Here is an 18,256-nt window from a genome sequence, read left to right as displayed (position 1 = left end):
GTCAAAACAACACAACATACGACATGACATGACATGACAAGACAAGACAAGACAAGACAAGACAAGACAAGAAAAGACAAGACAAGACAAGACAAGACAAGACAACACAAGACAAGACAATACAAGACAAGACAAGACAAAACAAGACAAGACAAGACAAAACAACACATGACATGACATGACATGACAAGACAAGACAAAACAACACAAGACAAGACAAGACAAGACAAGACAAGACAAGACAAGATAAGACAAGACAAGACAAGACAAGACAAAACAAGACAAGACAAGACAAAACAACACATGACATGACATGACATGACAAGACAAGACAAGACATGACACGACCAGACAAGACAAGACAAGACAAAACAAGACAAGACAAAACAACACATGACATGACATGACATGACAAGACAAGACAAGACATGACACGACCAGACAAGACAAGACAAGACAAAACAAGACAAAACAACACATGACAAGACAAGATAAGACAAGACAAGACAAGACGACAAAACAACACAAGACAAGACAAAACAACACAACACACGACAGGACAGGACAAGACAAGACAAGACAAGACAAGACAAGACAAGACAAGAAAAGACAAGACAAGACAAGACAAGACAAGACAAGACAAGACAAGACAAGACAAGACAAGACAAGACAAGACAAGACAAGACAAGTGGCTAAATGAGTCAAAACGAAAAACACACTCATATCATTTCACCACACTACATCCACCTCATCACGCCAGAGAACACTACACGTTAACACACACACACACACATACATCAAAACACGATGACAGCATACAAACTTTAACAAAAAGGAATAGAAAGGATAGCACTTCACCTTTCTTTTCGATAACGTCGTTCGCATCGCACCTCCGTGTTCGCAGCATCCCGGTTTTCCGATATTTGGCACCCGCTTATATGTTTCAACATTTAACATCCATTTTTAATACAACCATTTTTGTAAACTAAAATCACTAACGATACATACATTTATCATAACGTTGTTCAATATAAATACATAAATAATTCGTGAATTATTGTGTAATATTATTAAATTCAATAAATATTTATAACGTTTATTCCGAAACAAGTGCGTTTCTTTCTTCCTTTAAAAAAAGGGATTCGATAATCAAAAGTGAACATCAAGGTGAGTTTTTGTTCATGGTCCTTCGAGCCACAAAGAAAGGCACTGTGGCTAAATAAATATAAAAAAATTAATATACATATATGTGAAAAAGTGTTTAATAAAATAATAAAAATTATACAAGTGACAAACAAAATCAAACAAAAAAGAAAACCAAACAACAAAATTGTGCCAAAAACCGGTTTCGCGAAACAGCAAGTGCAGTGACCTATATTATTTAAGGTACATACAGTATATACATATGTATATAGTATACACTGTGCTACAAAAAGGTACAGATATAAATAGAATAAAATATTTACCAAATAAAGAAATGTGCAGTGCAAATATTCAAAACATACATATTTAAATATAACTAAATTTTATAAAAACAAAAAAAATAGTAATAAATAAAATAAAAAAAAAAAATTTACAAAAATAATTAAAATCTGTAAAGTTATATTGTTCTGCGACTTTTTACATACAAATACAAAACAACAAAAATATAATAAAAATACATATATGTTTAATGCTGTGAAAAAAACAAACAAAAAAATTACATAGATGTTAAACAAAATAAAATTCAAACGCGCGCGAAACTAAAATTTAAAACAGAAATCGGGCGCGTTCTAACTATAAAATGAAAACTATAAAAACACCAAAAATTTAAAATATAAATCGGGCGCGAAATAATTAGAAAAATATAATCACACAATAAAGCAACGAAGTCATATTGAAACAATCTACAAAGGAGGAAACGGGAGCAAGAGGACACTAAACAAAGGAGGAAATTAGGAAAGAACATTAAACACAGGAGGAAATTGGAGTAGAGGATCACTAAACACAGGAGGAAACTAAAACAAAAGCAGGGGATAATAACTACAAAATTATCCAATTTTACATACGTATTCTCCCAAAAACCCCTTGAGGCGAGACAAAGTAAGTCCTTTCCATTTTTGTTAACATATGTAAATATGTATGATATCAAACGGTTTTATCAGATATAAAACCAATATAATCCGTTTGAACGATTCCAAAACGGGAATAAAAAACAGTTTGCTAAAATATATAATCAATATATTTATATAAAAACATAAGGTAATCATTTCCGGCCTTATATGCTTACCCTTGTGTACACAAACACACCTATAGAAAATAGAAAACCAACAAATTATATTCAAGTATTTACTTGCAAAACTTTCAAGCAATACCCCTTCTGTTTTTTCAAACAGTAAGCAGGATTGCATAAAATAGGTAAGCAAAAGGCACACAAAATCCATAGCAAAGAGAACAATTTCAAACATACATATTTACATATTCACTTATCAAAACCATAAGTCTAATATACATAAAGGCAACAAACATAACTTAGTACTTACTAATACAAATAAACAAACATTCAAACACAAATTATTATATTGAAACATATTAACTCATATATCCACATGTGCAGAGGTTAATCACCTTTTCACTTTTCTTTTCTCGCTCTCTTCTTATCGCGCTAATATAAGTATACATATCTACACAAACAGATACACGGTATTCATTTGCATACGCGGTAATGCACCCTACATCCGGGTATATGCAAATATAAAAATCTTAATAAATCAAAAAAAAAAAAAAAGCGAGCATATAATTTTTTCTAAAAAAAAAAAAAAAAAAACGGTTAAAATACAAAATACACGTATAAGCTGGTAAGAGTATTATAATATATAAGTACATATATAAACAATTTAAGTCCGTATAGGCAAATATTATTACAACAATACCCCTTGTTCTTTGTACTACAAAAACAAGCAGGATTGTATACCAACCAATTCAGCATATCATATGCACATAAATAGGCACATAGCGTGCACACATATGTACAAAGGTTACTGACCTTCTTTACCACTTTTACGAGCGCTAATATACAAGGACATACGGATAAGTCCGTAATATATAATATAAATATAAAATCGCAAGTAAATACAAACGTGCGGTCAACAAAAACGATTAACGCGTATTTTAGCAAATTTAATAATTTTAATAACTCTTATTTCCAAAAAGAGTTTCGGTTTTCGAGATTTATCAGTTAACACTATCAGTTAACAACAAACAATTTATCTTATCAAATTTTCAATTCTAAATGAGCACAGACTCAAAAGAATCTAAATCAAGTCAATTTTTACAAATTCCGAAAATGGCTGATGAAGATAAACCACAAAACACACCTGCAGAAGCTACACGCTCATAGCAGAGTGTAAAACAAAAAAGATCAAAAGATCCTTTACTATCAAGATTCATCACTGAAAGTGATACTTTTATAAACTATTGCACGCAATTCAAAGCTTCCCCTATTGCTGACACCACGGAATCGGTTTTAAAAGTAAAACTCGAAAGTGTCCACGAAATATGGGCACGCCTTCTGGCAGCGTACGATACAGTAATTGATGCTGACGACGCTGAACTCCCAGAAAACATAAAAGCTTCGGCGACAGCCAAATTAAATAATTGCCGTGGTCATAAAGAAATAATAAAGGGAATGATAAGCGAACAGTTAAATGTATTAAGGCCAAATAGCGCCACTACTACCCCTCCCAGAGAAGTCACAACAACAAAAGAAGACCTAGATAAAGGCATGTATCTAAATGTACCAACTTGTGATACTGAAGTTTTTACTGGATGTTATGAACAATGGCCGTCCTTCCGGGACATGTTCACAGCCCTTTACATAAACCATCCTAGACTTGCAGAAGCACAAAAGCTATTCCAACTAAGGTACAAGACACAAGGGGAAGCAGGCATTATCGTCAAGCAATTCGATGTAAATGGCGACAATTTTAAGCTGGCTTGGGATGCACTAGTTCAAAGATATGAAAATAAAAGGGTAATGATAGAAAACCCTATAAAAACTATATTACATTATCCAAAAATTAAACAAGAATCCAGCCAGGAATATCAAAAATTTTACTCGACAGTGACTAATTGCCTGTCAGTGTTAAAAACACAAAATTCTCCCGTAGAATATTGGGACCATATGATAGTAACTATCTGTACAGAAAAACTCCCTCAGGCTGCGGTACTACGATGGGAGCAATCACTTGACGATAGAAGAGTAATGCCCACTTGGGAGCAAATGAAGAAATTCCTCGCTGCTCAGTACGAGATAGCTGAGCGAATGGGCAGCCAAAATATGAATATATCAAGTCATCAAAATGAGTCGAGTAAAATCCACCACTGCCAATAAAACATTCTAACTTTCAAATCTCGGGAATGGGCGGGAGCATTATTCAAAATTCCAACAAAATATGCCCAATCACCATAGTATCTCCAAGTGCGGATATTAGAATAGATGCGCAAGCCATCGTTTTACCGCAACTTACAAATTTGCTTCCAAGCTATGAAGTTAATAAAAAACACTGGGAAAAATGCTCACATCTCAAGTTAGCAGATCCCAACTGTCATACCCCATCCCAAATCGACATATTATTAGGCAGTGACTTAATACCTCAAATAATTCTTGAAGGTAATGAGAAAATCTCCAATAAATTGTTAGCCCAAAATACAATCTTTGGGTGGATTATAAGTGGCCAAGTCACTGAAAAAATAAATTCTTTCACAACACAAGTGGAAAACATCACAAACGAATATTTAAATAACCAACTTAAAAAATTCTGGGAAGTAGAAGAATTACCTCAAATCACTCAACTTTCAGAAGAAGACCAGGCATGCGAAGCCTACTACAAGTCCACAACAACAAGAAACGAACATGGTCGTTATGTTGTGCGACTCCCATTCAAACCTACTTTTCCAGAAACCACAGCTCTTGGCCACTCTAGAATATCAGCAGTCCAGCAATTCCTAAGCATGGAAAAAAGCCTGATAAAGAAAAGTGAGCTTAAATCAGCATATGATAATGTGATGGAGGAATATCTTGACCTCAATCATATGGAAGAGACTGTACCATATGAGAAAATTTCCAAAGGTAGATATTTGTCTTTTTACCTTCCACATCATGGGGTAATAAGACCAGATAAAATCACAACGAAAGTACGAGTGGTTTTCAATGCCTCAAAATGTACGAGCTCAGGCAAATCACTCAATGACGTACTATACACAGGGCCAACATTACAACCTGACCTCATGTTGCTAATACTAAATTGGCGCATGTTTAAATACGTTTTTAACGGAGACGTTGAAAAAATGTACAGGCAAATTATGGTACATGAAGATGACCAAGATTTCCAACGCATAGTCTTCCGCAATTCAATTAATAGTCCAATTAGCGACTACAAACTTAAAACAGTTACCTTTGGCATCAATTGCGCACCTTATTTAGCCATTAGGACATTACATGAAGTTGCAAAAACATGCGAAACTAATTTGCCCCTAGCATCTTCTGTGTTGCAAACACAAACATACGTGGACGACATACTATCAGGTAGCCACAGTATCCCATTAGCGAGCGAATCACTATCTCAAGTGATCAAAGCACTTAATTCAGCAGGGTTTCCCCTCAAGAAAATTACATCAAACCACCCCGAAATAATAAAAGATATAAAAAAGGAAGACTTATTAGATACAGACTTCCTTAAGTTTGAAAAGGCTAGTACAACAAAAACACTAGGGATTCAATGGAATGCGATAACAGATCAATTCTCATATACAATTGAGTCAATATCTGCAATGTCCGCCATAACCAAACGCCAAATACTTTCCTCGGTGGCAAAACTTTTCGACCCCGCAGGATGGCTTTCGCCAATAATGATTCAAGCCAAAATCCTCATTCAAGAATTGTGGCAAGATGGCACTGAATGGGATGAACAGGTAAAACCTATACGCTTAACAAAATGGGTTCAATTTGCTAACAACTTACACACTATATCAGAAATTCGAATCCCTCGATGGGTAAACTTCAGCCCTGACATTAATGTAGAATTACACGGTTTCTGTGACGCCTCTGAAAAGGCATATTGCGCAACTGTCTACGTACGAACTCAGTACGATAGTAAAATATCTTCACATCTTTTGGTAGCCAAAGCCAAAGTTGCACCTTTGAAGACACTAAGCCTGCCACGGCTCGAACTGAATGGCGCCCTTCTGTTAGCAAAATTAATTTCAATAGTTCAAACCCATCTCCAATTAAACGATCACAAAATGTATCTTTGGTCAGACTCAGAAATAGTTCTAGCATGGTTAGAAAAACCACCCTATACTTGGAAGACGTATGTCTCTAACCGTATATCTCAAATATTAGACTTAGTTGGCCCAACAAAATGGCAACATGTTGCAAGTGCAGATAACCCAGCGGATCTTGGCACAAGAGGTTGCAAACCACTTCACCTCACCAGCACTACACTCTGGTGGAACGGTCCTACATGGCTAACAGAGTCACAAGAATTCTGGCCAAAATCTCCTGCTCGGAATATAATTCCGCCGGAAAGTCGGAAAATTGAAAATTTTCATATCACTCCCGAAGAGGATGATATTCTCCACCGATTTTCATCATTCCCTAGAGCACTAAGGGTAATCGCTTACATCCATAAATTCATCCAAAGGATTAAACAAAAAATTAAGGGAATATCAAGTGATCATTGCGCACAACTAACTCATTCCGACTTGCAACATGCCAAGGTCAGTCTCATCTTATATACCCAAACTCGCTATTTCAGCCGAGAGAAATCAAAGCTACTGGAAAAACGACCTCTCGAAAAAGGAAGCTCACTTCTCGTCCTTAACCCATTCCTGGACGCTAAGGGATTAATACGGGCAAATGGAAGACTAGCAAATTCCAGCCTTAGTTATAACGAACGATATCCCATTATTATTCCAGAGAAATCCCGTTTTACCAATTTATTTCTGATATATCTCCATCAGCTTACACTGCATGGTGAGCATCGCCTGATGCAACAAATGGTCCGGCAAGAATTTTATATACCGCGACTAAAGCCACAAATTAAAAGAACCATCTTCATGTGTAAACAGTGTACGATATACAAGCACAAGATGCGTACGCAGATCATGGCAGCCTTACCACCTGAACGCTGCAATTATGCTCTACCCTTTACCATCACTGGGGTTGATTTTGCTGGACCTTTCCAGATAAAGGCCTCGATGTTAAGGTCTTCCTCATTTAGAAAAGGGTATGTGGCTGTCTTTGTATGTTTTACGACAAAGGCAGTACACCTAGAGCTATGTTCCGATCTGACTACTGCGGCTTTTCTTGCAGCATTTGCACGATTTGTCGGACGACGTGGATTTCCTTTAAAAATTATGAGCGACAATGGAAAAAACTTTGTCGGAGCTCAAAGAGCCACAGAAAGGGAGTTTTTACAATTCAGCCAAGAAGTAGCCCCTGAAATTGTCAAAAAATATGCACCCCAAGGGATCGATTGGCAATTCATACCACCATGTTCTCCACACATGGGCGGACTTTGGGAATCAGCAGTAAAAAGCTTCAAATTCCATTTAAAGAAAACGGCAGGTAACCATAAGTTCAATTATGAGGAGTTTACCACACTACTCGCTCGTATCGAAGCCGTTCTTAACTCTAGACCTATCTCACCACTCTCGCAAGATCCCTACGACAGCCTTAACCCCCGGGCATTTTCTCAAAGGAGCACCCATTCTGGCCATACCTGAGCCAGGCGTGGAGTCGCTATCCTTATTAAACAGATGGGAACGAATTAAAATTCTCCATCATGATTTCAGCCGTAGATGGAAGGAAGACTATATCAAGGACCTCCACAAGAGATACCGCTGGAAAGTTCAAGGAAAAGAACCAAAACTTGGAGATTGTGTCCTTATACAAGACGATTGTCTCCCACCTTCGGAATGGCGACTTGGACGCATAAAGCAGCTTCACTACAGCTCCGACGGTCATGTTCGAGTAGTTGATCTCCGTACCCAAACCGGAACGCTAACCAGACCGCTCGTCAAATTATGCTTTCTGCCAAACGCCGAAGATAAAGAAACGTAAATATACTCGAAAACCGAATGTTAATTAATAAATCGTTAAAACAGATAAACCGCTTACAAACTCGAAACCTCGAACATCAAAAAACGCCATAAAACCCTAACATAAATGTCCGATAAGAAATAACAATCTATGCATGCCACATAACGTGGCACTCATGTTCATATTATTGTTGACTCCACAATACATATAACTAATATAACAATTTTTCTATACAGAGCAATATGGACGTAGAAATGGCATCACCATCAACGCCAACTATGCGTTCGGTTGTTCCCGCTCCGCGCCCTGGAACTGCCCCAATCGCAGCACGCCGGACCACCATTCCAACCGCCGTGCCTCAACCAACAACAGGCACCACCGCGCCAACGGCCCCGGGCAATAGCATGGCATCAACACCAGCATCACCCGCACTAACAGCGGATTTGCAGCGCATTCGATGCCCATTGTGTCGACGCCCGCATCGACTATCGCACTGCGGCATTTTTAAAGGCATGCCACCGATGCAACGCCAACAAGTTGCACAGGCACACGGCTATTGCCTAAATTGCCTGGGAACTACTCACGCAACGCAGGAGTGCCCGTCCAACAATCGCTGCCAAATCTGTGTGCGTTCGCATCACACGCTGCTGCACCGCACTACCAGACGCGACGCAGGGCGACAAGCGGCTCCTCGCACCAGTGATAACATCAGGCGTTCTCAAAGAGCGCCTTTGATACAATACCGCCGGCGTGGACCCCCGTCTGCAGAATCCCGTCACTGGCAACACCGTGCCACATCAGCACGACGTCAGCAGCCTAGGCCGCAATCCCGCCGGTCAACAGGCCTCAGCAGCGTCGTAGCCACGCTACAGCAGTTACAGCGGCTTCTAGGCTAAACATTCGCCTAGGGGGGCCGGGATGGCTAAATGAGTCAAAACGAAAAACACACTCATATCATTTCACCACACTACATCCACCTCATCACGCCAGAGAACACTACACGTTAACACACACACACACACATACATCAAAACACGATGACAGCATACAAACTTTAACAAAAAGGAATAGAAAGGATAGCACTTCACCTTTCTTTTCGATAACGTCGTTCGCATCGCACCTCCGTGTTCGCAGCATCCCGGTTTTCCGATATTTGGCACCCGCTTATATGTTTCAACATTTAACATCCATTTTTAATACAACCATTTTTGTAAACTAAAATCACTAACGATACATACATTTATCATAACGTTGTTCAATATAAATACATAAATAATTCGTGAATTATTGTGTAATATTATTAAATTCAATAAATATTTATAACGTTTATTCCGAAACAAGTGCGTTTCTTTCTTCCTTTAAAAAAAGGGATTCGATAATCAAAAGTGAACATCAAGGTGAGTTTTTGTTCAACAAGAAAAGAAAAGACAAGACAAGACAATATAAGACAAGACAAGAAAAGATAAGACAAGACAAGACAAGACAAGACAAGAAAAGAAAAGAAAAGACAAGACAAGACAATACAAGACAAGACAAGAAAAGACAAGACAAGACAAGACAAGACAAGACAAGACAAGACAAGAAAAGAAAAGAAAAGACAAGACAAGACAATACAAGACAAGACAAGAAAAGACAAGACAAGACAAGACAAGAAAAGAAAAGAAAAGACAAGACAAGACAATACAAGACAAGACAAGACAAGACAAGACAAGACAAGACAAGACAAGACAAGACAAGACAAGACAAGACAAGACAAGAAAAGAAAAGAAAAGACAAGACAAGACAAGAAAAGACAAGACAAGACAAGACAAGACAAGACAAGACAAGACAAGACAAGACAAGACAAGACAAGACAAGACAAGACAAGACAAGACAAGACAAGACAAGACAAGACAAGACAAGAAAAGAAAAGAAAAGACAAGACAAGACAATACAAGACAAGACAAGAAAAGACAAGACAAGACAAGACAAGACAAGACAAGACAAGACAAGACAAGACAAGACAAGACAAGACAAGAAAAGACAAGACAAGACAAGACAAGACAACACAAGACAAGACAATACAAGACAAGACAAGACAAAACAAGACAAGACAAGACAAAACAACACATGACATGACATGACATGACAAGACAAGGCAAAACAACACAACACACGACAGGAGAGGACAAGACAAGACAAGACAAGAAAAGAAAAGACAAGACAACACAAGACAAAACAAGACAAGACAAAACAACACAACATACGACATGACATGACATGACATGACAAGACAAGACAAGACAAGACATGAAAAGACAAGACAAGACAAGACAAGACATGACATGACAAGACAAGACAAGACAAGACAAGACAAGACAAGACAAGACAAGACAAGACAAGACAAGACAAGACAAGACAAGACAAGACAAAACCAGACAAGACAAGACAAGACAAAACAAGACAAGACAAGACAAGACAAGACAAGACAAGACAAGACAAGACAAGACAAGACAAGACAAGACAAGACAAGACAAGACAAGAAAAGACAAGACAAGACAAGACAAGACAACACAAGACAAGACAATACAAGACAAGACAAGACAAAACAAGACAAGACAAGACAAAACAACACATGACATGACATGACATGACAAGACAAGGCAAAACAACACAACACACGACAGGAGAGGACAAGACAAGACAAGACAAGAAAAGAAAAGACAAGACAACACAAGACAAAACAAGACAAGACAAAACAACACAACATACGACATGACATGACATGACATGACAAGACAAGACAAGACAAGACATGAAAAGACAAGACAAGACAAGACAAGACATGACATGACAAGACAAGACAAGACAAGACAAGACAAGACAAGACAAGACAAGACAAGACAAGACAAGACAAGACAAGACAAGACAAGACAAAACCAGACAAGACAAGACAAGACAAAACAAGACAAGACAAGACAAGACAAGACAAGACAAGATAAGACAAGACAAGACAAGACAAGACAAGACAAGACAAGACAAGAAAAGACAAGACAAGACAAGACAAGACAAGACAAGACAAGACAAGACAAGACAAGACAAGACAAGACAAGACAAGAAAAGAAAAGAAAAGAAAAGACAAGACAAGACAATACAAGACAAGACAAGAAAAGACAAGACAAGACAAGACAAGACAAGACAAGACAAGACAAGACAAGAAAAGAAAAGACAAGACAAGACAAGATAAGACAAAACAAGACAAGTCAAAACAACACAACATACAACATGACATGACATGACAAGAGAAGACAAGACAAGACAAGACAAGGCAAGAAAAGACAAGACAAGACAAGACAAGACAACACAAGACAAGACAATACAAGACAAGACAAGACAAAACAAGACAAGACAAGACAAAACAACACATGACATGACATGACATGACAAGACAAGACAAAACAACACAACACACGACAGGACAGGACAAGACAAGACAAGACAAGAAAAGAAAAGACAAGACAACACAAGACAAAACAAGACAAGACAAAACAACACAACATACGACATGACATGACATGACATGACAAGACAAGACAAGACAAGGCATGAAAAGACAAGACAAGACAAGACAAGACAAGACATGACATGACAAGACAAGACAAGACAAGACAAGACAAGACAAGACAAGACAAGACCAGACAAGACAAGACAAGACAAAACAAGACAAGACAAGACAAGACAAGATAAGACAAGACAAGACAAGACAAGACAAAAACAAGACAAGACAAAACAACACATGACATGACATGACATGACAAGACAAGACAAGACAAAACACGACAAAACAACACAAGACAAAACAAAACAACACAACACACGACAGGACAGGACAAGACAAGACAAGACAAGACAAGACAAGACAAGACAAGACAAGACAAGACAAGACAAGACAAGACAAGTAAAGACAAGACAAGACAAGACTAGACAAGACAAGACAAGACAAAACAAGACAAGACAAGACAAGACAAGACAAGACAAGACAAGACAAGACAAGACAAGACAAGACAAGACAAGACAAGGCAAGACAAGACAAGACAAGACAAGACAAGACAAGACAAGACAACACAAGACAAGGCAAGACAAGACAACACAAGACAAGACAAGACAAGACAAGACAAGACAAGACAAAACAACAAAACATACGACATGACATGATAAGACAAGACAAGACAAGACAAGACAAAACAACAAAACATACGACATGACATGATAAGACAAGACAAGACAAGACAAGACAAGACAAGACAAGACAAGACACGACACGACAAGACAAGACAAGACAAGACAAGACAAGACAAGACAAGACAAGACAAGACAACACAAGACAAGACAAGACAAGACAAGACAAGACAAGACAAGACAAAACAAGACAAGACAAAACAACACAACATACGACATGGCATGACAAGACAAGACACGACAAGACAAGACAAGACAAGACAAGACTAGACAAGACAAGACAAGACAAGACAAGACAAGACAAGACAAGACAAGACAAGACAAGACAAGACAAGGCAAGACAAGATAAGACATGACAAGACAAATCAAGACAAGACAAAACAACAAAACATACGACATGACAACACAAGACAAGACAAGACAAGAAAAGAAAAGAAAAGACAAGACAAGACAACATAAGACAAGACAAGACAAGATAAGACATGACAAGACAAAACAAGACAAGACAAAACAACACAACATACGACATGGCATGACATGACAACACAAGACAAGACAAGACAAGAAAAGAAAAGACAAGACAAGACAAGACAAGACAAGACAAGACAAGACAAGACAAGACAAGCCAAGACAAGACAAGACAAGACAAGACAAGACAAGACAAGACAAGTCAAGACAAGACAAGACAAGACAACACAAGACAAGACAAGACAAGACAAGACAAGACAAGACAAAACAACAAAACATACGACATGACATGATAAGACAAGACAAGAAAAGAAAAGACAAGACAAGACAAGACAAGACAAGACAAGACAAGACAAGACAAGACAAGACAAGACAAGCCAAGACAAGACAAGACAAGACAAGACAAGACAAGACAAGACAACACAAGACAAGGCAAGACAAGACAACACAAGACAAGACAAGACAAGACAAGACAAGACAAGACAAGACAAAACAACAAAACATACGACATGACATGATAAGACAAGACAAGACAAGACAAGACAAAACAACAAAACATACGACATGACATGATAAGACAAGACAAGACAAGACAAGACAAGACAAGACAAGACAAGACAAGACAAGACACGACACGACAAGACAAGACAAGACAAGACAAGACAAGACAAGACAAGACAACACAAGACAAGACAAGACAAGACAAGACAAGACAAGACAAGACAAGACTAGACAAGACAAGACAAGACAAGACAAGACAAGACAAGACAAGACAAGACAAGACAAGACAAGATAAGACATGACAAGACAAATCAAGACAAGACAAAACAACAAAACATACGACATGACAACACAAGACAAGACAAGACAAGAAAAGAAAAGAAAAGACAAGACAAGACAAGACAAGACAAGACAAGACAAGACAAGACAAGACAAGGCAAGGCAAGACAAGACAAGACAAGACAAGACAAGGCAAGACAAGACAAGAGAAGACAAGACAAGACAAGACAAGACAAGACAAGACAAGACAAGACAAGACAAGACAAGACAAGAAAAGACAAGACAAGACAAGACAAGACAAGACAAGACAAGACAAGACTAGACAAGACAAGACAAGACAAGACAAGAAAAGACAAGACAAGACAAGACAAGACAAGACAAGACAAGACAAGACTAGACAAGACAAGACAAGACAAGACAAGACAAGACAAGACAAGACAAGACAAGACAAGACAAGACAAGATAAGACATGACAAGACAAATCAAGACAAGACAAAACAACAAAACATACGACATGACAACACAAGACAAGACAAGACAAGAAAAGAAAAGAAAAGACAAGACAAGACAACATACGACAAGACAAGACAAGATAAGACATGACAAGACAAAACAAGACAAGACAAAACAACACAACATACGACATGGCATGACATGACAACACAAGACAAGACAAGACAAGAAAAGAAAAGAAAAGACAAGACAAGACAACATAAGACAAGACAAGACAAGAAAAAACAAGACAAGACAAGACAAGACAAGACAAGACAAGACAAGACAAGACAAGACAAGACAAGACAAGACAAGACAAGACAAGACAAGACAAGACAAGACAAGACAAGACAACACAAGACAAGACAAGACAAGACAAGACAAGACAAGACAAGACAAGATAAGACATGACAAGACAAATCAAGACAAGACAAAACAACAAAAAACATGGGACATGACAACACAAGACAAGAAAAGAAAAGAAAAGACAAGACAAGACAACATAAGACAAGACAAGACAAGATAAGACATGACAAGACAAAACAAGACAAGACAAAACAACACAACATACGACATGGCATGGCATGACAACACAAGACAAGACAAGACAAGAAAAGAAAAGAAAAGACAAGACAAGACAACATAAGACAAGACAAGACAAGATAAGACATGACAAGACAAAACAAGACAAGACAAAACAACACAACATACGGCATGGCATGACAACACAAGACAAGACAAGACAAGAAAAGAAAAGAAAAGACAAGACAAGACAACATAAGACAAGACAAGACAAGAAAAAACAAGACAAGACAAGACAAGACAAGACAAGACAAGACAAGACAAGACAAGACAAGACAAGACAAGACAAGACAAGACAAGACAAGACAAGACAAGACAAGACAAGACAAGACAAGACAAGACAAGACAAGACAAGACAAGACAAGACAAGACAAGACAAGACAAGACAAGACAAGACAAGACAAGACAAGACAAGACAAGACAAGAAAAGAAAAGACAAGACAAGACAAGACAAGACAAGACAAGACAAGACAAGACAAGACAAGACAAGACAAGACAAGACAAGACAAGACAAGACACGACACGACAAGACAAGACAAGACAACACAAGACAAGACAAGACAAGACAAGACAAGACAAGACAAGACAAGACAAGATAAGACAAGATAAGACAAGACAAGACAAGACAAGACACGACACGACAAGACAAGACAAGACAAGACAAGACAAGACAAGACAAGACAAGACAACACAACACAACACAAGACAAGACAAGACAAGACAAGACAAGACAAACAACACAAGACAAGGCAAGACAAGACAACACAAGACAAGACAAGACAAGACAAGACAAGACAAGACAAGATAAGACATGACAAGACAAAACAAGACAAGACAAAACAACAAAACATACGACATGACATGATAAGACAAGACAAGACAAGACAAGACAAGACAAGACAAGACAAGACAAGACAAGACAAGACAAGACAAGACAAGACAAGACAAGACAAGACAAGACAACACAACAAAAGACAAGACAAGACAAGACAAGACAAGACAAGACAAGACAAGACAAGACAAGACAAGACAAGACAAGACAAGACAAGACAAGACAAGACAAGACAAGACAAGACAAGACAAGACAAGACAAGACAAGACAAGACAAGACAAGACAAGACAAGACAAGACAAGACAAGACAAGACAAGACAAGACAAGACAAGAAAAGAAAAGAAAAGAAAAGACAAGACAAGACAAGACAAGACAAGACAAGACAAGACAAGACAAGACAAGACAAGACAAGACAAGACAAGACAAGACAAGACAAGACAAGACAAGACAAGACAAGACAAGACAAGACAAGACAAGACAAGATAAGACATGACAAGACAAATCAAGACAAGACAAAACAACAAAACATACGACATGACAACACAAGACAAGACAAGACAAGAAAAGGAAAGAAAAGACAAGACAAGACAACATAAGACAAGACAAGATAAGACATGACAAGACAAAACAAGACAAGACAAAACAACACAACATACGACATGGCATGACATGACAACACAAGACAAGACAAGAAAAGACAAGACAAGACAAGACAAGACAAGACAAGACAAGACAAGACAAGACAAGACAAGACAAGACAAGACATGACAAGACAAGACAAGACAAGACAAGACAAGACAAGACAAGATAAGACATGACAAGACAAAACAAGACAAGACAAAACAACACAACATACGACATGGCATGACATGACAACACAAGACAAGACAAGACAAGACAAGAAAAGAAAAGAAAAGACAAGACAAGACAAGACAAGACAAGACAAGACAAGACAAGACAAGACAAGACATGACAAGACAAGACAAGACAAGACAAGACAAGACAAGACAAGATAAGACATGACAAGACAAATCAAGACAAGACAAAACAACAAAAAACATGGGACATGACAACACAAGACAAGACAAGACAAGAAAAGAAAAGAAAAGACAAGACAAGACAACATAAGACAAGACAAGACAAGATAAGACATGACAAGACAAAACAAGACAAGACAAAACAACACAACATACGACATGGCATGGCATGACAACACAAGACAAGACAAGACAAGAAAAGAAAAGAAAAGACAAGACAAGACAACATAAGACAAGACAAGACAAGATAAGACATGACAAGACAAAACAAGACAAGACAAAACAACACAACATACGACATGGCATGGCATGACAACACAAGACAAGACAAGACAAGAAAAGAAAAGAAAAGACAAGACAAGACAACATAAGACAAGACAAGACAAGAAAAAACAAGACAAGACAAGACAAGACAAGACAAGACAAGACAAGACAAGACAAGACAAGACAAGACAAGACAAGACAAGACAAGACAAGACAAGACAAGACAAGACAAGACAAGACAAGACAAGACAAGACAAGACAAGACAAGACAAGACAAGACAAGACAAGACAAGACAAGACAAGACAAGACAAGACAAGACAAGAAAAGAAAAGAAAAGACAAGACAAGACAAGACAAGACAAGACAAGACAAGACAAGACAAGACAAGACAAGACAAGACAAGACAAGACAAGACAAGACAAGACAAGACAAGACAAGACAAGACAAGACAAGACAAGACAAGACAAGATAAGACATGACAAGACAAATCAAGACAAGACAAAACAACAAAACATACGACATGACAACACAAGACAAGACAAGACAAGAAAAGGAAAGAAAAGACAAGACAAGACAACATAAGACAAGACAAGACAAGATAAGACATGACAAGACAAAACAAGACAAGACAAAACAACACAACATACGACATGGCATGACATGACAACACAAGACAAGACAAGACAAGACAAGACAAGACAAGACAAGACAAGACAAGACAAGACAAGACAAGACAAGACAAGACAAGACAAGACATGACAAGACAAGACAAGACAAGACAAGACAAGACAAGACAAGATAAGACATGACAAGACAAAACAAGACAAGACAAAACAACACAACATACGACATGGCATGACATGACAACACAAGACAAGACAAGACAAGAAAAGACAAAACAAGACAAGACAAGACAAGACAAGACAAGATAAGACATGACAAGACAAAACAAGACAAGACAAAACAACACAACATACGACATGGCATGACATGACAACACAAGACAAGACAAGACAAGACAAGAAAAGAAAAGACAAGACAAGACAAGACAAGACAAGACAAGACAAGACAAGTCAAGACAAGACAAGACAAGACAAGACAAGAGAAGACAAGACAAGACAAGACAAGACAAGACAAGACAAGACAAGCCAAGACAAGACAAGCCAAGACAAGACAAGACAAGACAAGACAAGACAAGACAAGACAAGTCAAGACAAGACAAGACAAGACAAGACAAGACAAGACAAGACAAGACAAGACAAGACAAGACAAGACAAGACAAGACAAGACAAGACAAGACAAGACAAGACAAGACAAGACAAGACAAGACAAGACAAGACAAGACAAAACAAGACAAGACAAGACAAGACAAGACAAGACAAGATAAGACATGACAAGACAAAACAAGACAAGACAAAACAACACAACATACGACATGGCATGACATGACAACACAAGACAAGACAAGACAAGAAAAGAAAAGACAAGACAAGACAACAC

At 37.9% G+C, this 18,256-nt stretch overlaps 1 protein-coding gene across 3 annotated transcripts; it reads left to right on the top strand.

Annotated features, from left to right (window-relative positions):
- The first annotated feature begins 677 nt into the window (after positions 1–677).
- Positions 678–9,487, top strand: LOC128922933 (uncharacterized). 3 transcript variants are annotated; one of them, XM_054235347.1, is made up of 2 exons: positions 678–1,167; positions 8,320–9,487. In XM_054235347.1, exon 2 carries the CDS (start codon positions 8,326–8,328, stop codon positions 8,977–8,979), a length of 654 nt encoding a protein of 217 aa, XP_054091322.1. In that variant the 5' UTR covers positions 678–1,167; positions 8,320–8,325; the 3' UTR covers positions 8,980–9,487. The 3 variants fall into 3 exon arrangements, with proteins under 3 accessions (XP_054091322.1, XP_054091321.1, XP_054091323.1); XM_054235346.1 differs by having other exon boundaries at positions 678–2,082; XM_054235348.1 differs by lacking the exon at positions 678–1,167 and adding an exon at positions 7,728–8,100.
- The last annotated feature ends 8,769 nt before the right edge of the window (positions 9,488–18,256 follow it).

The sequence above is a fragment of the Zeugodacus cucurbitae genome, chromosome X (assembly GCF_028554725.1).
Source record: "Zeugodacus cucurbitae isolate PBARC_wt_2022May chromosome X, idZeuCucr1.2, whole genome shotgun sequence".
In the NCBI taxonomy this organism is placed as follows: Eukaryota; Metazoa; Arthropoda; class Insecta; order Diptera; family Tephritidae; genus Zeugodacus; species Zeugodacus cucurbitae.
Note: the sequence above shows the minus strand (reverse complement) of the source record. Positions and strands in the feature narration are given on the sequence as shown.

Bases quoted from the DNA above. Each gene is read 5' to 3' on its own strand.
- LOC128922933 (XM_054235347.1), top strand. From the start codon at position 8,326: ATGGACGTAGAAATGGCATCACCATCAACGCCAACTATGCGTTCGGTT.